This window comes from Zeus faber (genome assembly GCF_960531495.2).
Source record: "Zeus faber genome assembly, chromosome: 1".
In the NCBI taxonomy this organism is placed as follows: domain Eukaryota; kingdom Metazoa; phylum Chordata; class Actinopteri; order Zeiformes; family Zeidae; genus Zeus; species Zeus faber.
The window spans coordinates 43,831,615-43,852,855 of record NC_137193.1 but is presented as its reverse complement, the minus strand read 5'-3'; the positions used below and the strand labels follow the sequence as shown (position 1 = coordinate 43,852,855).

The following is a 21,241-nucleotide window of genomic DNA, read 5'->3' as shown; positions in this document are numbered from 1 at the left end:
CACAGTAAATATTAAAAAAATGTCGATACGCCACGAACTACGTGCACACACGATGTTGGTCGCCCGCTGACTGACTGCTGACTGGCCGCCGACGCACCAACTGCATTTCCACGGTCGTATTTTGGAGCAGTTGGTCGCAAGTCGATACAAATTTTCGCGACTATCGCTACTTGTATCTTGGATTAGTCGTGAGTACATCCAGTCGTAAGTCGAGGTACCACTGTACATGTGTTCCACAATAAAGAAAATTTACGAACATTGTTTGAAGCCGGTACCCATTGTGCGTGCTCTGTGCTGTACAGGTGCTTTCCCCAACAGAAAGCCATGCTGACGGCTCAAAGAGCATGTCCTTCAGGAGGAAACACCAGGATGCATCGGGTCACCATGACTCACAGACTGTCCCGTCGACACCAGAGAGGTACTGTCGGAGCACCTGTGAAAAGTATCATGACTGTCTGTCATTGTTCCGTCTGTGCATTGTAGCTATCACAATTATTACATAATCAGTTCAAGCCAATCGCAATAATTTTGAAAAGCTGTTAGGTTTCCATAAGTATGTCTTCATCCAAATTTAAAGGGAATTTTGAGCCAATGTAAGAATTGCTACAATGAATAGAAGGCACATCTGGAATGTCTGTTTAGGCGAGGGGTAAAAAAAAACAACTTGCTATCCAAATTTACATCAATGCCAATAAATGACTGTTCTTCATAAGGTGGATGTGTATTATTACACTATTATAGCCTTATTATAGCCTTACACTATATTAGTGGCATAGAATGAAGAAAAATAACTATTAAATTATAAATTATTATAATACATAATTTGTATGACAGTTAATCGTCAACTAGGATTTCATGATCGTGACTGCCCTAATTGTACTCAAAGCCAGGAGGTTTTGTTTAGAAGGCACCAGAATCTTGGGGAAAATCAATCAGTCACATTTTAAGTCACTGGGGGTTCTGAGCAAGGCAGTGTGTTTACTGGAACACACTTTGTCTGGTGTAATCAAACAAACCTTAGCTCCCTCATGTGGTGAGACCCACACACTCTTAGTTATCCATATGTAGATGCACAGATGGTCTTGTTATGGGAAACGCAAATGTGGAAATTCCTGCTAATTTAATTTCCTCTGAATAGATTGGCTTGTGCCCCAGAAACAACGTGCATTCGGCTCACTCGCTGGGACGTTGTATCAGACAGAGGGATCAAATGGACATGCTTGTTTTTTTTTTTTATTTGTATTGTTGCTATGGCGATACTATTGGAGCTGAGTTTGCATATGTGGCACTACAAGGAACCTGATTATCTTCTTGGTTATTAAGCAGCCATATCTTGCTAGACACACATACTGAGAAAGTATTTGGAACACAAAAATTAGCAAAAAATTATCTTTAATTTATTTTTCTACAAAACCCATTCCTGTTTATGTAATAAGCCCTAAGTATTGGACTTAAGGTATATATTTGTTCTGTATAGAATAGTCTTGTGATGTATTTCACTTGCACTGTATTTCAGTTTCACTGTACTGCCTCACTTTGAGTGTTCTAAAGAGAAAATGTAATTTAATTGAATGTGCGGTGCAGGTCAACAGGTTTTCTAAGGAAGATCTTGAAGAAGCGACCCCACAAGGAGCCCCAGACTCCAGACGATGGAGATTTGACATTGGCTCAGTCCCTCAATGAGAAGCCAGCAGCGGGGGAAGGTAATTAACCCACAGAGAAATACTTCTCTCCATATTAAGTGAAATGAATTAGATATTTGTGTTTCTAAGAGACAGCTGGAGACAACAATGTCTCTGAATAATTCAGAAGTTGGTATCCACAAATGGCATTTTGTTTCCATGACCCAACACTGTTTTTTAAGATTTAAATGTCCAATTTGCACCAAAGTCCATGGAATGCTGCTCTTATTAGTGAGCTTGGAGCTTTTGAACTGCTAAAGCCCAGTTCCAATACACTTCTTGCAGGGAGAAGGGGAAAGAAAACACAGGTGTATTGATATTATTCCAGGGGATTTGCTAATCGGGCTGGGTGCTTTTTGGGGTAAATTGTGGCACGTGCAGGATCATGTTCAACACTAACAAACTTCAGGTTCAGGAAGCTGTATTCCGCATTAGCTCTGCCGCTCATGCAGGAGCCTTACCTTGGAGAGAGTGCACTAAAGAAATATTTCCCTCCTGCTCGCTCCTCTATTAGCACTCAAAAGTTGCTTACCTTCAGAATTAAAATGAGCTCACAACCTGTTCCCCATGTCTGCAATAGAGCCCCAAGCCACTGCAAATGCTCCAGACTATCTGCTCTGCCACAGACTACAACTGAGTGTCTGTGAGAAGAAGAGAAACTTTAACAACTATACCTAAAAAGTTCCCTCTCATTTGCTTTGTCATATGAGAGGGAGGGAGGGAGGCAGGGGGGAGGGAGGGAGAGGGAGAATCCTGATGCAAACAAGAGAAGCACCAGGCACAAATTGCGCAAGAGCACCACCTAGTGGTGTATTCCAGGCTAATCCCTTGCACCTCAATATTTAGATCTTTAGACTTTTAAAACTATTTAAAATGGCTCAATCGGCTCAGATCACAACCTGCAGTTTTCCCATAACTATATTATGATGATGAGCATCACAACCTTTTTCTGCTCTCGCTTTCTGTTGCAGCATCAACAGCTGGACACCTGTCTCGTCCCCATTCCCAAGCAGCCGGTGACCCCCCAAGTAAAGGCCTGAGCCGCAATCCCACCATCAAGATCAGCCGTGCCACACGCGTCTCCGAGCAGTGGAACGCCTCGTTGGACCGAGAGATCACCAACGCCAATGAACTGCGTCACCTCGATGAGTTTCTAGGCAACCAGGTAACCCTCCCCCCGTGCCCTAAATTGTAGTTCAAATGTCACATGCTCGAGTTGTGTCTCTCATGGGACTAAATACTTTGGTGGTTGCAATGGTTTCCTGAGTGTGTGTTTCATTAATGAACCTTTGGCTGCAGGTGAACGACTTCCGCTCCAGGGGAAAACAGCTGTCGGCCACAGAGGCCATTTTCGTCACAGCAACCATGCAGTTCAGAGAGACTATAAAGGCCATGTATTCTCTTCCAGTGAGTCCATTATTTCTATCGGACACGCATACAAATTTATGTACACAAATATATACACTTACAGTATGTGTTTTATTCCTATTTACCTCCTGTTTATCTACTCTTTCATGTCATTCTGTATTAATTTCACTGTTTTATTTCATGGTTGTTAAATTCATATTGTGTTTTTTTTCTAAAACTCTCTTCCTCACCTCTTACCTCTCCCAGAAACTCACCATCGGCTACAAGGGGCTGATGAAAGGCTACCAGAACAAAGTGATCCACCTGGCAGGGGAGAAGCAGAAGGGGGAGGTGCAGCTGGTGGTCAACCTGTTCCAGTCAGTGCTGGACGGCTTCATCAGAGGAGAGATTAAGGCGGAGCCTGCCAAAGTGAGGCAACCCCACCCTTTTATAATTTCACTGCACCCTACATTGATGACTTAATGAGACAAATAAAGATCTTGAATAAAATATAATATAGATCGAAATGTATACTTGCAGAGTGTTGCGAAGAATACAAAAAGCCAACCCGTTTTCTTCTGAGAGCACCTTCATTAAGTTGTTTTTAGGGCTGGGTATTGTTTAAGAAATGACCATACCAGTACTAGTACCCTTATACCCCTTTCCCACCTGGAAACACCCGCTAACATCCGGCATTTGTTTTTAGTGGGAAAGGTAACACCCGGGTGTCAGTCCTGGGTCAATTGACCCTGCAATAGACATGCTTTTCTATCGGCTCCGGCTCTGATCGGCTCTGATGTAAACGAGACACCTGGGTCGAACCGCTAATTTTGACCCCTTTACCTGCGCGGTGAAGTTCCAGGCGCTGGCGCATAAATAAACAGGGATATCCTTGTATCATTCGATCATTTCATATCCGATTCAGAATCCAAAATCAGAAGTTATTGACTTTTTTCCCCACGTAGGGGACCAAGACACAAAATGTTTTGAGTGTTGGGATCCCACCAATTGAATGCGGGTATCGTTTGACTGGAGAAGTTTCGATACTACTTGGTATTGGGTTATTTCGATTGATACCTTAAAGGTATTAAGTACCCATACCCAGCCCTTGTTGTTTTCCATTGAGTTAATGGAGTTAGTAGAGGTCCAATGTGATGGATTCACTCTTCTTACTCTCTTCTTCACTCTCCTTTTCTTAATAATTATTATATGTTGTATGTAAATATGTTGTATGTAGATTTGGAGCTGTAACAAAAGTAATTTCCCCCTGGGATTATTAAAGTACTTGTGATTCTGATTCTGCTTGCTGTTTGTATTTCAGCCCGCTAAAGCTCGCAAGAAGAGGCGAAAAAAAGACAAGGGGGTAAGCAGGCAGACAGGTTGTATTGACTTCATTCAAATGGCAACCTCCGTTAATTCGAAAGAAGAAATTATAAATGAATGTCTTGTCCCGCCAGATGGAAAGCCCCCTCGACCACATGTTCAGTCACTATCAGGTCAACATTATGCAGTCATGTGACCAGTGCACCTCCTACATCTGGGGCATGGAGAAAGCCTACATGTGCAGCTGTGAGTATCATCCCACCCTAAACCTGGTTCACTTGCTTTACTTTTCTCTCCACATGCCGAAGAAAACATGTGAATGTTGATGTAATGCAGGTTCACGTCCTATCAGCTTCAACCATTTGGATGTACTTGATCTTATCTTCCAGATTGTAAAATGGTGTGCCACAAGAAGTGTCTCAGCAAAATAGTGACTGACTGCTCCACCTTCTGTGCCAAAAAGGTAAATTTACCATAAAGAGAGAGGAGTTTCAAACCAGTGGCACTTAGACCTGGACATAGACACTCAAAGCTGTAATAAATGAGACAAACTTATAGTCTTCACTATCAAAATAGTTTGAACTGTACTTCTCCACTAAGCAGGGCTGGGCAATATGGCCAAAATATCATATTGGGATATTTTCTCATTTTTAATCATATGTGAAGGTATTTGGATTTTCAAACATAAATCACATTCTTTATTATAATTCGCATGATATTATAAATTACTAAGCCTTGTTTTTTGTTTTTTTTTAGTCCATTAGTATCCTATTCCAGTAGTAGTCCTATTCCATTTTCATTGTCAGGCCTTATACTGCTGCAATATACGAGAACACTAAACTAGCCCTTATTGACACATAACCCATTGGCTGCTGCTGTCTGGCTCACTGTGTTGCAGAGTGACGAGGAATGTACAGGGCAGCACTTTGGGGTGCGCGTAGGCCATCTGATCAGCGACAAGAACCCGGTGCCCATGGTGCTGGAGATGCTACTGGAGCATGTTGAGATCAATGGCCTGTACACCGAGGGCATCTACCGCAAATCTGGCTCCGCCAACCGCATGAAGGAGCTCCACCAGCGCCTGGAGACCGGTGAGTCCCGGTCCAGTTAAACCCTGGCAGACCCACGTAACACCATGTTGTGTTATTTTAATGTGTACGTCGATTGCGTATATTTTTTCAGTTTTACCTTTCTGTTTGAATACTTTACCTTCTTCCCCGTGTAAAATAAAGTACAATGTAATGTTATTCAATTGAATCTACTCTATACTGTGAAGTGGACCGTCAATTTCCCTTTTTTATGTTTCTGTAACATGCCTGTAATTCTATTCCTTATTAAAGTCGTATTTACTTTGTAATGTTGCAATTGTTTAGACCCCCACCTTGTGTGCCTGGAGGACTATCCCATCCACACCGTGACCGGTCTAGTTAAACAGTGGCTGAGGGAGCTGCCCGACCCCCTCATGACCTTCATTCATTACAGTGACTTCCTGCGTGCTGTGGGTAAGTGTAGCACTCACCACTAGGGAGCAGCATTTAGCATTTCTTAAATTATTTTTTGCAAATATTGAGTCTCAAAAGTCATTAAATAGTCTTGCATTTGAATGTATGAGGTTGTTATTTCAGCATAAACATCAAAGTCAACATTTCTCATGTTATAAAACCCTAAGCCGACTGCTGAACCAAATGCTTGCCTCCGGAACCCACCTCACTTTATACTTACCCGTAGAGCGAAATCCCAGATTTTTTTTTTGTTTTTAATATTTGAAAAAAAAGTTTTACATTTATTTCAGTTTCAAATAACTTTGACCTTGCTATCTCATCTACAGGAACATGTTATAATAACAGTTCATAGAATCATCCAGTTCATAACCTTCCCTTTTTCCACCGAAATCGTACATTTGCCTAGCACCAAATATATAGTATTTACCTTTGTATTTACTTGCAATACTTTGTTGAATAAGTTCAACTAAATCAATCTTTATTTGTTTTGCAGAGCTGCCAGACAAGCAGGAGCAGCTTCATGCCATCTACAAGGTGCTGGAAGAACTTCCCCAAGCGAACTTCAATACATTAGAGAGACTCGTGTTCCACCTTGTCAGGTAGGGAATCCCTCATTCCCGATATACTTAAATGTTGAATTTAAGGACACATTACAACAAAGTAATGCGATTGTCCAAACCTCATAACCTCTTCTAACTGTTGTAATGAATGCCTTTACCTGCTTGGTCATAATATTCACAAATTATCGATACAGAGTTATTTGTGAAATAAATATCCTGATATTTGATTTTGTTTTGCCCCGCCCTACTTTTTAATATAATTTGTAGATTTATATTAAATATATGGTTGTATTTGTTCCCTTTCAGGGTGTCTAAAGAGGAGGCCCACAACCGCATGTCTCCAAACTCTCTGGCGATCGTGTTTGCTCCCTGTATCCTGCGCTGCCCGGACAGCGCTGACCCACTGATGAGCATGAAGGACGTGGCCAAGACCACCACGTAAGACCACCAGAGCTAAGAAGACCTTCACCCCGTTATCTAATATTTGTTTGTATGAAATTTGTTTTTATATATATCTGAATCAAAATAGATTGGGTTTGGATAATTATTACGCCTGGATACATTTTTAACCTCTATCTCTAATCTTACTTTGTTCAAACCACAAATGTGATTCATGATGTAAGTAATGTCAGACCTGGTAAGAAAGCACTTGGGTTGACCCCTAAGGATCTGTTAGGACCAGTTGCCTAGAGCAGCGCTCTCCACTGTAGCAATACAGTAGCCCAAACCGCAGTAGCAATCTAGGCGCAAGCGTGGACCAACTGCTACACCTGCTAGTGGTGGAGTAGCAATACTCGAGCCGTCAGAAAAAACATTGTGACGTAACACTCGTGCTAACAAATAGTACCACCAGTGCATTGCACTGCTGCCTCACAGCAAGAAGGTCCTGGGTTCGATTCCCGCCTCGGGCGCTGTTGGCACCGTGCTCTGGCGGGTTATCTCCCAAATAGGAGCCTTTCTGTGTGGAGTTTGCATGTTCTCCCCTCTCCTCCACACACTTCTTGGAAGCGGTGACCTCATTGACCTAGGACGTTCCCTCGTCTGTCCCCAGATGTGTGGAGATGCTGATCAACGAGCAGATCAGACGCTACAACGAGAAGATGGAGGAGATCGAGCAGCTGGAGTATGCTGAGGCTCTGGCCGTCAACCAGCTCAAACTCAAGAGACGGAACACGGTGAGAATGATCCCTCAACAGGACTGGCCTTGTTCGCTCTGCCGTGGTCTGAATACGACAGGGAAACATTCAGCTTTACCTCCAGCTAAGGCAAAGTATCATATGGTAAAAATATCCTAATTTCACAGCAAGACAACAAATGACTGGATTTGGATTTTCAAGTTTTTTATTTTCGACTGGCATTTGATTTTCATTGTCAGTCCTTTCAGATTTTAATGCAATTTACAGTTATTTTAGTCAATTCCAATGAAAGAAGATAAAATGTAATAATGTGACTTTAGTTTTATAAAAACATCACTGTATTGCAGGGCCTGACGGCAACATTTTTAAGAGGTTGCCAAGACCTTCAAAATAACTTTATAATTAATGATACTATGTAATTACAATCCATATTTCAATATTCTCACTAGTTTCATCATTTTTGGCAGGTAATAACTGTGCCAGAATAACTCAAATTGACTGAACTTTCTAAACATACCACGCTTATTGTTTTTTTTCCTTTTTGGTTTTTTTTTTTGAGTATGAAAAGTTGTTGACAACAGGGCAACGAGACCGTAAGAGATGGCCCAATTCTGGTTGCCCAGGGCAACTGGGCAACCATTATTGTCGGCCTCGCCAAGCCTTAATCCCTGAGTCGGTCTCAACTGAGGAACAGGAAATGACTCCTGTGGAACCTAACTCATGTACAGTTTTATACCGTCCCGCATCCCTGACCTGACCCCAGACCCTACGTTGTGCACTAGCCAGACCTGGTCGGATCTCAGCCTAGTGTCAGGTATCGATGTTCTGGCAGTTCCCTGGCTAACATGGCCGATCTTCCTTGTCTCTCTTTAGCACTACTGGCATTTACCTCTCAGGTTCTCAGCTCCTTACAAAGGAGTGTTGGTATGTATCATCATCAAAGTTCTCCTGGTCGTTCAAGTAGAGATAATCTCAGTAGTGATGGTAGTGCGTGTGTATGTGTGTCTGTGTGCCATGCTGAAACGGCTCTGCATGGCATGTTAGCTGTTGGTGACCTGTGACCCTGTACCTGCACTCTTCCTCAACTAATTATTCCTTTTTTTTATTACTAATTGGTTGTATTCTGCATGGGTTTCTTCGTTATTGGTGACATTTTTGTTTTGGATGTGGACGTTCAATCTGTTTTCTCCATTGTTTCCCTTTATTACATGGATATTTCTAAAAGTTGTTATTGGGTTTACATTCTAGCACTGGTCTTCTTTGGGGGGGATAAGGATAAGGTTTGCCCTAACCATTTTTATTTTATTTTTATTATTTTTCGGAGATACTCTACTTTTTTGGGAAATGATCTTTGTCTGTTTTATCCAAATTCAGAAGAAACCAATGCCATGGCTGTGTGTCCAGAACCGACATTTTGATGGGCTGTGAAATTTCCAGAAAAAAAATTATTTCCAGAATTTTTTTTTTTTTTTTTAATTAAAGGTGCAGTGTGTGGCATTAAGCGGCATCTAGTGGTGAGGTTGCAGATCGCAACCAAATGAATCTCCCTATGGCGGTGCAACACGGCTGCCTCCATGGAAGAGATGGTGGCCGCGAAACTCACAAAAAAAACAGGGAAAAGGCCCTCTCTAGAGCCAGTGTTTGGTTTGTCCATTCTGGGCTACTGTAGAAACATGGCGGTGCAATATGGTGGCCACTATGGAAGTGTACCCATTCACTATGTTGATAAAAATGGCTCATTCTAAGGTAACGTCAACACAACAATTCTTATTTTTATGGGATTAAACACTAAATAAAACATACTGATGAATATTGTATTCCATTCCTGACCAAGTCCGTTCCATAAATTCTACTGCACTGCACCTTTAGGAAATTACAATTCCCAAAAGCTATAAGAATATATCGCTTAAAGACTTATTTAAGCGATAAATCTTCCGTCTTTATGACGAGTAAAAATAGAAACATAAAAAATAAATCTCAGTTTCTTTAAAATCCGGCTGCATTCTATACACTAACTACAAACTGGACTATCCCGTATGAGGGACGGGAAGCTTTGATCATCATGTTATTTGCAGAGCGTAATCTTACTGAATCTTTCTAGAGCCAGGATGTATTTGTGTCCTGTCTAACTGTCTTTTACCTGAGAGCCAGTTTGCCCCCATCTCATTCTTTTTAGGAATGGATGATCTGTCTCTTCACCTCCTCTGTAATGTATTGTGTTTTACAGATCGGCTGCCAGAATTAAATGTTGTGGTTGCATGACTTGATAAGGCACCATTCACCTTCTTTCTTTTTTTCTCCTTTTTTCTTTTTTCTTTTTTTTTTTTTTTTTTTGTTTCTTTTGTTTACTAACAAAAACAAAATAGGTCAGAGATTTGGGTTTTTTGTTCAAGGTACCAGCATGATGATGTCCGTCTTTCCAGGTTCATGAGAAGGCCAGTCCGGACCTGAGTGTTGTCCCTGAAAATGAGCCTCTGGATTCTGACACGGAGGCTGAGAAGAACCTGGTCGAGCGCATCAAGTCAATCAAACAAGAGAAGTAAGTACAAGTTTTGTTTTTCCTGGTCCAACTCAAATACCTGTTATCCTTCCTTAGAGTCATCAGCTGCAGTTACCTTCACAGTCAGCTTGTCATAATCAGGGCATTTTAGTTGACGAGTAATTGTCTTACAAATAATTGCGTTCAACAATTGAATTGTGATTTTTGTCTGTTTTATGCCACTATCATAGTATTAGCCTATAATAGTTATACATACAATAAATGTCTGCTTATTTCAGAAGAGCCATTTATTGACATTAAACTTTGAAACATAAAAATGGGAGCAGATAGTTAAGTTTTGTGTAGTGTGACATTTCTAAGATTTCTATGAAAAAACACATTTGGTTTGCAAACATGAGTTTGCAAAATGATGGTCAGCTCAATTATGTCATAACGATGGCAGCGCTACTTCACAGTTTAGTCTCAGTTATTTCTCGAAAACATCTCTTTATTCTTAATCATATCACTTCTCTCTCTCCTTTTCAGAGAGGACTTGGCGTGCCGCCTCCCGGAACTGGAGCAGCCCTGTTCTGACCAGGAGAACTTGGACTCTGAGGCGTCGCTGAGCTCCGAGAGCCTTCTTGACGAGCCACAACAGCGCTTGTCCGCCCTAGGTTCCGAGCCAGAAGGTCAGTGTGTAACACGGCATGGCCCACGCCTTCTTCCAGCTTCTGTTTCTCTCGCTCAGCTGTGGATTTCTCTGACCGCTCCATGGGGCCGCGGGGTGGGGCCCTTCCTCTCTTTTGTGGTGCAGGTCTGGACCAGTGATGGGGATGGTGGCGGGTGCCGTCTGCTCTGTAGCACAGCAGGTCTGAGGAACAGAAACTGTGTGTGTGTGTGTGTGTGTGTGTGTGTGTGTGCGTGTGCGTGTGCGTGTGTGCGTGCGTGCGTGCGTGTCAAGAGTTTCCGTTATCCTGTAGTTACCGTTTTTTTGACCGGGAAAATCTGTTTAAGTCCAACATATTTAAATCTCTGGCCATAATATCTGGTGAAAATAAGTCCCTCTCAGCACAATTTGAACAGGGCGATAAAATGATAATTATCACCATATTTTTTTCCTCGATGTCAAAATAAAATGGACTCGATTATTTGGATAAAAAAAAATTCCACAGATCTGTTCATTTCTGCATTCGGCAAGTTGCTACAGAAAACCAATCATTTTGGACGATCAAAAGTAAATTGAATGACCTTTAACCGCTTACCTATCAGGTTTATCGATATAGAAATAAGCCCTGCGCTTGAAAACATAATACACACGGAGCAGAGACAGAGCGCAGCGTCCAAAACTCTGAGGAGAAGCAGAAAGATGATGTGTCCTTGACAACATACATCCATAGTTTGGTATTTTTTTTATTTCGATTTAAGATCCGACCCAAAGCAGACGGTAAATATTCATTGTGTAAATGATGTCGACTAGACAAGCAACACCACAAACTTTTATTATTTATTTAGACCTACTTGCCATATTTATTTTGTTTTAGATTTTAACAAAATTTTATTTTAGTGAAATGTTAATTAAAGAAGCTGCACTTGTTACTTGTTGATTACGAACAGAAATTATTTGATTTCAAGTCGTAATATTTGTAATATTTATCTATTTTTAAAATAGCGTCAACTGACGGGACTTTTTTTATTTTGAATATTCAATAAAAAAAATTATAAATCGACATGTCTACATGATTTCATTCTTTATATAACCTGCCTACGCTGAATAAATACAGATAATATTTGAACGGAATGTCTCCTATTTGTCCTAGACACGTGAACTGGCAACAATCTTTTCTAACAGAATAGTGTGTGTGTGTGTGTGTGTGTGTGTGTGTGTGTGTGTGTGTGTGTGTGTGTGTGTGTGTGTGTGTGTGTGTGTGTGTGTGTGTGTGTGTGTGTGTGTGTGTGTGTGTGTGTGTGTGTGTGTGTGTGTGTGTGCACGCGCAATGCCTCCAATCACAAAATCTATAGTCTCATACCGTTTTACCTTCTGTACTTTGTTAATCCCTATATACAGTATATATATATATGTGTATATATATAGTATACTGGATTACTGGATATTGTTGACTTGTTGAAGAAGACAAAACTATCATTTTAATTATAAATCTTGTGATATAATGGTCTGTTTTGTCGTAGTAAGATTTACCATCCTTGGGTGCATGGTTGGTATAAGCAAGCATGCAAGTGGCAACAAAGCATGAAACTGCACAAAATTAGTTATTTGGACAAAACAAATTTATAATTGACAGGCCATAGGCATCTCTTTCTGTTTCAGAGCACTTCCCTTGTTTTCTTTCCTTGATTTTCTGTCATCAAGCATGAATTTTATTTTAAGTCCCCCCCCACATGTATAATCTTCTGTTGATCTTCCCCTTTTCAGGCTGACGGTGTTGACTCTGAGCTCCTGGAAGAATTTAATAATTCTTGATAGATAGCCTTAATCCGACTATTTCCTCCTCCTCCTCCTCCTCTTCCAGGACCAGGTTGCCACCAGCAGAGGGGGTCCAAGCCGGTCTGCCCCCCAAAACCATCGGAACTGCAAGCCAAAGCCCCCGGTGCTAGTCCCTCTCCCTGTACCTCCTCCCGACACCCGCTGCAGCGACGCAACCCCATCATCCCCGGCACGGTGAAGCTGCCGCACGGCATCCACTCCCACTCTCTGATGTCGGCTAAGCCTCCCGGAAGCCGTGGGCTCCCTCGGCACCCAGTGAGGAGGAGAGAGCTGTCCGGCCGCCGGAACGACAGCACCCAGTCCATGTACATCGACGCCCTGGACTCCGACTTGTCACTTTTTTCCTCGTGCCCTTCCTCCCCCTGCTCCTCCTCCACATCCATTGTAACGTCACGCTCCCCGCAGCCACGGCGCCCGCAACAAGACTCCACCGCCAAGGGCCAAAGACGTTTTTCCGACCCTGACATTGCGTACATGGGTGATGATGCTTAACCAGGGCAAGGGCTGGAAAAATGTAAAGTAAAATGGCCGCTCGCAAATCTCCCAGGTGCAATGCGATAAGTTGCATAAGGCATGAGGGGAGACCTGAAAGGACAAGAAGTAGGACGTACCGTAGAGAAACACAACCCATAGACATGAATGGATGGGAGTAAACAAGATGGCCATCAACAAAAAAGACTGGAGATTGTTACAATTGTGGTCCTTATGGTAACTGTTGACTTGTTTAAAATCTTACAGTCCTGTGACAACGAACAGGACGTCACGTCGCCAAGCACTTTTCTATCTTTATTAATATATTGCGGTTACGATTGATGAAATTCAAATTGAATGGGGCTGGATTTGTAAGTGGCCTCATGACAGACGTTATGGACCTTTTTTTTTTTTTTTTTTTTTTTTTTTTTTTTTTTTTTTTTTTCCACTTTTTGTTTTGTTTAAACACATTTGTGCTAATTCAAGGAAATACTGCAAGTTGTCATTGCACCTTTTCACTCCTTAGTTCTCAAGATGAGCGAGTTAAGCCAATGTGTTTGCTGAAAAGTAAAACTAGTGCCTTGATTTTGTACTGTAATTTGGCAGAATACAAACTCACTGGTTCTTTTAACTGTAATCTTTATGGAACCGAGGAGGAGGGGAGACGGAGGGATTATTCTTTTTTTCTTTTTTTAGGGATGGGAGGGGTCTTTTGTATTATACTCTTGTGTCTATTGTAGATGAACCAGCTCAGATCTGTTTCAAACAAGGACCTAACACACACACACACACACACATATTTTGAATGTGCTGGTGCCTTAAAAGAACAGCTTCAATTGACAACAACGTCCCTCCTTCAACTTTGTATCTGTAGCGCAACACGACACGGAAACAAACCGATCACATTCTCAATCTCGGTTAAGGGAAATGGGAGCAGCACTCGCCACTTTTCCGTTGGAACAAAGAACCACCTGCCCGCCAACAATACTAGTTCTGTACCACGATGTCTGGATGCTCCTCTCTTCCTGATATGAAGACCTGTACCTGTCTTCCCACAGCAGCGGAGGTTCTGTGCCCTGATGTTGGTCTGCTTGAAGCCTGGCGTGTATATAAATGATACTAATGTTCCTTCTTGCTGTCAGATGCCGTTTTTCCGTCTTGATTACGTGGAAGTTGTGTAGATGTGATTGGAACGAGTGATTGGAACTGAATGACGTAGGCTGTAATGTTAGTATTAACGAGACAAGACAGTAAATGATGTTGTATCCTCTGCTGTGTGTGTGGTTACATTTAATTCAAAGATTGTACTCCAAAAATATTTCAAGATAATTTATTTGGATTACAAAAGTATATTCCTGTATGGTAGCATGTTTACAAGTTTTCCAAATTAAGTACGGCCATCAAATTGCATTTAAAATGAAGAACTGTACAAAACATCCCAAGATATCCCAACTTTAACAGACATCTTGCATAATATGCTTAGCCTCCTTTACCATTCTAGAACAAAACTTGCAGTTTTAAATGGCATATATTAAAATGTTTACATCACTAAACGGATTATTTGATCACTGACATTTTATTTATCTTTTCATCCAACCTTGGATGTTTCTTATTCCACTTATTTATGTTTTTATCCATTAACTAAAGGCAACATTTATTTGTAAAACCAAGATAATAGGGAACAAATAATCACAGAGATGGTTTCCAACAGACCAATTAGATTCCAATAGTCTGAAATGGTGAGGTAGGACATGCAGGCGTTGGTGTAAGGGAGGAAGACGCGCAGAACAGAAGGTATTGGAGGCAGATGATCCGCTGTGGCGACCCTTAACGGGAGCAGCCAAAAGCAGAACTCTGAACTAAAATAACTTTCTATTCAGTGAAAATTGTCTCATAGCTGGTTAATTAAACAAAATAATCTTTTTTTTTTTTTTTTTAGTAAGCATCAACTATCATTTTCTCCTCCATATACATTAGTAGAGTTATCCTCTTCACTTTGTGACTGGTTGTGTGCTCCATTTGAGCCCTACTATAAGTGGTAAATAAAATAACATGCGGATATTTTTAATTACATGTAGCATCATGATCTAGTTTCATACTGTACTTTGTCCCACTCTTTTAACCATTTGAAATGAGAAAGGAAAAACTATTTTTTTCACCCTGGTCATTTAAAGGCCATGAATTTGGTCAATAAGGCTGATACTACTGAGTCACATGTCCAGGTCTCCAAAAACTCAAATTCTTGGTAAATTGCAAAGCATGTTTATGTCTTTTGCTCAGGTTCATTTCATGTTCAGTTGATGTAAGCCCTAATTTACCACAAAATAATTTCAGTTTTTTTGATTATGGGGCTCTAAATAATACACGTGTCCCTACTGTTTGTTTAGCAAATGCATAAGGCACTATTAAAAAAGAAAAATGTATAATACCATTGTTCAGTCGGTGTATGCATTTTTAAAAGTGCATTGTGAGACTTGCTTGTGCATAGCAGAATTTCATAGTCCTATTTGTATTTATACTGAGATTAGAAGTTTATGTTCAGGTGCACAAAGTAGTGCAATGAAAAAAGTGGTGTAAAAAACATCATATAATGAACACGCTATAAAACACAAAAAGTCAAATTGAAGGAAAACAACGCAGTACGTAATGCAAAAGAAAATAAATAAAATAGCTGTAATACAAAAGAAAATAAATAAAATAGCTATAATACAAAAGAAAATAAATAAAATAGCTATAATACAAAAGAAAATACACAACAAAAGCATGGTACGATTAAAAAAAACAAAAAAAAAAACAATAGTTAAAAAAACCCGCTGCAACGTTACGTCACTTCCTGTTGTGGTACGTCAAAACCTCGCGACACTCTGTCGGGTTCCAACATGGCTTCCTCCAGGTTGGAAATCAATTTCATCAGACTACTCTCTCGCTGCGAGTCCATGGCCTCTGAAAAACGAGGGGAAGAGGAATGGAGACTAGAAAAGGTAAACATATGTGTACCGGTTGTCGTAGTCTGCCGCATGCTTATCCTCTGACAGCTGCCCCGGCATGGCTGTCACAGTGTTGTCAGTGGAGGAGCCACGTCCTCACTGAGCAAAGTCACTGGTTTGTCTCGGCTTATCAGCTCTGATATATACAAGCACGGCTTCCCAAAACACTACAAACCTGTGTGTGTGTGTGTGTGTGTGTGTGTGTGTGTGTGTGTGTGTGTGTGTGTGTGTGTGTGTGTGTGTGTGTGTGTGTGTGTGTGTGTGTGTGTCTCTGTCTGTCTGTCTGTCTGTCTGTGTGTGATTAAGTGATATTATTATGGCCTACTAATAGGACTCACTTTCAGAGATTGTTCTGATGGGCACAGAGCTGCTATCCTGGCTGGAACCTATCAATTCCTACAGCCTTGCAATTTGGAGCTTGCAACACAAGAGCTCATTTATATTATTTATTTTAGAATTATTGGAAAAGCGGTGTGTGTGTGTGTGTGTGTGTGTGTGTGTGTGGGTGTGCGCGCGCGTGCGCTCTGAATTTCTTGAAGAGAGTGAGAACCGTGATGTAATACCCTTCTACTGAATAAACTCATAGGGTTGGGCCCTATCAGTCCCAACGCGTTGCCAAAAAATATCCCAAATGGGACTGTTGACCATGGTCTTTGTTTTCCTCTGCCAGTATGTTGGTGCCTTGGAGGAAATGTTGGTGGCATTGAGGAAGAGCCAAAGGTAAATGCGTCTGAGTTCCGCTCCTTTATGGAATGTTAGTTTACTGTATAAGAGGGTAAATGTACTTCCACAGTGGGGAAAAATCATATCATATGCTTCTGATTTCTCCAAGGCATTAAGTGGCACTGGTTTTCAATAATAATAATAATAATAATAATAATAATAATAATAATGGTGCTCTTTTTTTTCTCCCAGCAAACCCACACCAGAAGTGCTGACAGATTACAGCAGGAAAGTGGACTTTCTAAAGGGACTCCTAGAGGCAGAGAAACTGGTTGGTACATCATCTTTTTTTTTTTCCTTTTGTTGACAACTGACTTTTTCATATCCCTCCTATTTTCCCATTTATTTATTTATTTATTTATTTAAAATAAAAAATATAAATATATATATATATTTTTTTCCTTTCTTTTCTTTCAGTCTTCCCCAACAGAGAAAGCTTTAGCCAATCAGTTCCTGGCTCCGGGTCGAACGCCCACAATAGCCAATGAGAGAATGCCGGCCACCAAGACCGTGCACATGCAGACCAAGGCCCGGTGCACGGGGGAGATGAGGAACGAACTGCTGGGCACAGTAGGACGCTCTGATAAGATGATTTAAATCTTAGGATAAATGGAGACACTAGACAACATACACGATAGGCAGATAGATAAATAAAATCATTTGTGATTTGTTTCTTCGATACAACTGTGTTTCTCGTGTTGTGAAATAGGAAGTACTCACTATGAAGAGCTTGAAGCTAACTTACTAGAAATGGACTGTTGTGAGCTTTGGTCAATATAAATATATATTTTTTTCTTGTGTCGCCTTTACAGGAGGGTGGAAAAGGTAGGTATCATTTTTAAACCCTTGTTCAAAGAAAATAAAATTAAAAAAATAATAATAATAATCCTTGTTCAAAGAAGATAAATTAAAGAGAATAACCTTGTAGTAAATAAAAACTTAAATCAAATTTTAATGAAAATTATTATATCCAGTTATTTTCTTTTTTGTTAAATTTTTTCTTCTCTTTACAGGTAACTTGGAAACAGACCTGCGAAACAGAAGGTAAATCCCTGCAACATTGCGTCATATAAGACTTGATAAGGATTTGTGCGTTATAAAATATATTTTCAAATATAACCTCTATGTAAGACAGTGGCCATGTTTACACTCTATGCAAGATACCTATATTTTAACACTTTATCAGCTCCAATATTCAAGAAAACAACTTCATTTTCATTCATTGGTGGGAACCAACAATTATGTAAAACCGGGGTTGAAAATTTAAAAAAGCGAAGCTTTAGGTGTTAGGATTCAGTCTCCCTGCTGGATAACTGATGTCCCTCGTCCCCTAAATCTCCCCTCCCTCCCCAGAGGTCTGCCTCTGGATGAGCGTCAGTCGGCGGCCGAGCTGGACGCCGTCTTACAGCACCACCACAACCTGCAGGAGAAGCTGGCGGATGACATGCTCAACCTGGCCAGGAACCTGAAGAACAACACTCTGGCAGCTCAGAGCATCATCAAGCAGGACAACCAGGTGACTGGACGCACTGCCCCCTGGTGGCCACATGGCAAAATATTTAAGTGTTTTTAGCGGTTTGAAATTCATTTATGCCAGCATCTTTTTTTTTCTTTTAAGAGAAGGTGTTGGGAATAAAAAAAAGTGCCTGAGTTGTTTTCAAAAAGGGTTATTTATTCACTAAATATTCTTTTCTATACTCAATTTTATTTATTTTGGAACAAAATGGAATGATTCCATCAGAATGTATAGTAAAAATACGTATTTACAAATATTAATTGATTTACGAGTGTCATTTTGCATTCATTTAAATGAAATATTATGTTTGTTTTGAAGTGATTGTTTATGGATGGAAAATAAAAATATATATTGAATTTACGAGTAATTTGTTATGCATTCATGGATTTTTATTTTTTGATAGAAATATTAAACTGGTAATATACCAGACCTATAATTAACCACAGGTGTGTGTGTGTGTGTGTGTGTGTGTGTGTGTGTGTGTGTGTGTGTGTGTGTGTGTGTGTGTGTGTGTGTGTGTGTGTGTGTGTGTGTGTGTGTGTGTGTGTGTGTGTGTGTGTGTGTGTGTGTGTCTCTCCCCCAGACTCTGAGCCACTCGATGCGTCAGGCCGATATGAACTTTGAGAAACTCAAGACGGAGTCGGAGCGTCTGGAGCAGCACACCAAGAAGTCTGTCAACTGGCTGCTGTGGTTGATGCTCATCCTGGTGTCCTTCACCTTCATCAGCATGATCCTCTTCATCAGGATCTTCCCCCGGCTCAGATGATGACAGTCCCAGTCCATTTAAAAAAAAAAAAAAAAAAAAAAAAAAAAAAAATTCTGGGGGGACTGAAGCTTAGAGAACAATAGGAACCACAGGCCAGTGTGTCCTCACAACGTGTGTCTCACGCAGGTTGCGTGGTGTTGAAACCAGTTTAGTTTTTGGAAGTTCGTTGTCTAGATGTATACAAAGGTAACGTTCTTACCCTGTTCCTCTACGTATCCGTAGCTCTTATGATAATAAATCGAACCTACTCACGGTCCCGACGGTCAGGTTCAGTGCTGCAGTCGAGAGATATCCATTTTGAACGGAATATATGAACGGCAGCGCCATTGGAAGTAGCGGCTGAAAGCAAAGACAATAGATGACGGTGATTTTAACGTTGTGTTGCAGATTTCTTGGAACTCTGAGGCTTTAGTTCATACTTCATCCTCTCCTCCTGCTGCTGCATAAAAGCGGATGTTTCCCAAAACAACGGCTCAGGCAGCTTAAGTCTTAATATACTCTCAATGTACGCTGAGCCTTAAAATATTCCCATCCATGATCAGGGAGCAGGTTAGAAGCCACAGGATGCAGACTCACTCTGTCTCGCTGTCCAGTACCAGGTTGTAGACTAGTGTTATTTTGGGAGAGCATTAATACGATTTTTCAAACACTATTGGTTCATAAGCTGCCTCTAGAATTTGCTGCGCTTGGAATCCAGTGTCGATTTGTTTGTCAGGGTGTGTTAATGGGTTCAAATTACGCCTTTTTTTTTGTTTTGTTTGTTTTTTTGGTTCAATAATGATTCAAATCATTGGTATTAATCCATTTGGCCAGCACTGTGTTGATGTGAGACTGACTCCATGTCATTACATTTAGCTATATCTGTTTACTAATAAAAGTCAATTATTTTGGTGCCTTGCTTGAAGTTGCTGGCAGTTTTATAAAGATGATGTTGATATTGTTGGTTATAGTTAAGTGTGTATAGATACTTTTAGGTGGTGGTCGATGAGTTTGCCCTTCCCTCACTCAAAGACAGATTAGATTAACATTTGTTGCAGAGCTTCCAGAAGCTGGTGTCCTCAGCACCTAGAGCCCAGATGCAATATTTAAATAAAATAAGTAGAGATGCTACATTTCTATGTTGAATTGTAAACCTACAAACCCCAAACAATAATCAGTCTTTCTACAGAAGTTGGCTTTACAAAATAAATGTTGTTGTTTTTTTTATGCGTGTACTGTGTATGTTAAAGTTAAGAAGTGTATGTTAAGTTAAAGTTAAGAAGTGCTTTCACAACAACGTAGTGAATTCAGTCGACTCTCTAGCGCCCCCCGGTGGCCAGGGACAGAGCCAGATACTGATGCTGTTACTCTATGTGTCCACTGCATGTCAGGCGTGGCCTTCAGGAGCCGCAGCAGATAATAACCCCACTGACCTCAGTTGCCTGAACAAGCTATAAATCCCAAATTAACTCCACTATTTAAATCTGATCTGCGGATGGAGGTGCGGCTAAATAAAGGCTCTAAGCTGTGGAATCTTGCTCAGCATAATAAAATGACCCCGCCACCAATCTTGGTTTTGGGATCCAGTGTCTCTGGTGCCGAAGGGCCCACGCTGCTGGAATAGGGTTGTTGATTTGTTTATTTTTTATTTATTTTTTTTAAACACTTGTTGGCCTCAGAGTAAACCTTCTGGTAGCTGCTGTCAGGTTGAGACATCCCCCTGTTGTGATGGGTCTGAGTGCAGATTGCAGGTTATTCTGAGGCACGCAGAGCCGAGCAGCTTGCCCGGGCTTGCTGCTCTGCATCTGGCCCTTCCCTTTCTCCCCTATTCCTGGCTGCCGCCCCACCTCCCGGCTGGCTTGGCTAAGGTCGACTTGCCCACTGTGTATTTTGGGATCCCTGGGGGCTCTCTGTGTGTCGGAAGCCGAGGTATGTAGGCCAACGGGAGACCAAATGAGGTTGTGTCACAGCGTCGTCGTTGTCGTCGTTGTCGTCGTTGTCTGCCTCCTCCTTGCCGCTGCTCAGGCCTTTGCTGTCGATCCATAACCGATAATAAAGCTCTTTGCATTTGAACTCTATCCGGGGGGATAGTTCCTCCCTGTGGTGTGATTTGTTATCAATGTTCTATCCGTCTGAAAAGTAGACTGTGTGTGTGTGTGTGTCCCAAAAGTGACCTTTTATTTCCCATCGTGTTGACCTTTTTGTGCAGATTCCAGGTGGAGTGAAAGTGTTCAGTGTGTGTGTTTTAAGGCTAGTGAGTCAGAGTG

At 41.1% G+C, this 21,241-nt stretch overlaps 2 protein-coding genes across 5 annotated transcripts in view; both read left to right on the top strand.

The window, feature by feature from the left end:
* LOC307237134 (myosin IXB) overlaps nucleotides 1–13,398 on the top strand; it is a 76,459-nt gene extending 63,061 nt beyond the window's left edge. For 2 of the 4 annotated variants that reach the window (XM_080009775.1, XM_080009773.1), the window contains 17 exons: nucleotides 303–418; nucleotides 1,585–1,703; nucleotides 2,654–2,847; nucleotides 2,982–3,089; nucleotides 3,297–3,458; nucleotides 4,351–4,392; nucleotides 4,487–4,598; nucleotides 4,742–4,815; nucleotides 5,251–5,443; nucleotides 5,726–5,854; nucleotides 6,348–6,453; nucleotides 6,721–6,852; nucleotides 7,466–7,589; nucleotides 8,424–8,474; nucleotides 9,974–10,089; nucleotides 10,576–10,718; nucleotides 12,558–13,398. In XM_080009775.1, the coding sequence (XP_079865901.1) occupies nucleotides 303–418; nucleotides 1,585–1,703; nucleotides 2,654–2,847; nucleotides 2,982–3,089; nucleotides 3,297–3,458; nucleotides 4,351–4,392; nucleotides 4,487–4,598; nucleotides 4,742–4,815; nucleotides 5,251–5,443; nucleotides 5,726–5,854; nucleotides 6,348–6,453; nucleotides 6,721–6,852; nucleotides 7,466–7,589; nucleotides 8,424–8,474; nucleotides 9,974–10,089; nucleotides 10,576–10,718; nucleotides 12,558–13,024 (2,388 nt within the window). In that variant the 3' untranslated portion in view covers nucleotides 13,025–13,398. Of the gene's footprint in view, nucleotides 1–302; nucleotides 419–1,584; nucleotides 1,704–2,653; nucleotides 2,848–2,981; nucleotides 3,090–3,296; nucleotides 3,459–4,350; nucleotides 4,393–4,486; nucleotides 4,599–4,741; nucleotides 4,816–5,250; nucleotides 5,444–5,725; nucleotides 5,855–6,347; nucleotides 6,454–6,720; nucleotides 6,853–7,465; nucleotides 7,590–8,423; nucleotides 8,475–9,973; nucleotides 10,090–10,575; nucleotides 10,719–10,843; nucleotides 10,899–12,557 lie in introns of all 4 variants that reach the window. The other 2 variants (XM_080009776.1, XM_080009774.1) reach the window with 2 other exon arrangements.
* A 2,468-nt stretch (nucleotides 13,399–15,866) lies between these two features.
* Nucleotides 15,867–19,888, top strand: use1 (unconventional SNARE in the ER 1 homolog). Its single transcript, XM_080002227.1, has 8 exons — nucleotides 15,867–15,984; nucleotides 16,661–16,710; nucleotides 16,906–16,984; nucleotides 17,131–17,283; nucleotides 17,526–17,538; nucleotides 17,727–17,757; nucleotides 18,067–18,229; nucleotides 18,813–19,888. The coding sequence occupies exons 1-8, from the start codon at nucleotides 15,883–15,885 to the stop codon at nucleotides 18,993–18,995; spliced, it is 774 nt and encodes a 257-aa protein (XP_079858353.1). The 5' UTR covers nucleotides 15,867–15,882; the 3' UTR covers nucleotides 18,996–19,888.
* The last annotated feature ends 1,353 nt before the right edge of the window (nucleotides 19,889–21,241 follow it).

Excerpts from the sequence above, each read along its gene's own strand:
- use1 (XM_080002227.1), top strand. The coding sequence starts at position 15,883 with ATGGCTTCCTCCAGGTTGGAAATCAATTTCATCAGACTACTCTCTCGC. Across the intron at positions 16,985-17,130 it reads TCCTAGAGGCAGAGAAACTG|TCTTCCCCAACAGAGAAAGC; the intron begins GTTGGTACATCA and ends CTTTTCTTTCAG. Across the intron at positions 18,230-18,812 it reads TCATCAAGCAGGACAACCAG|ACTCTGAGCCACTCGATGCG; the intron begins GTGACTGGACGC and ends TCTCTCCCCCAG.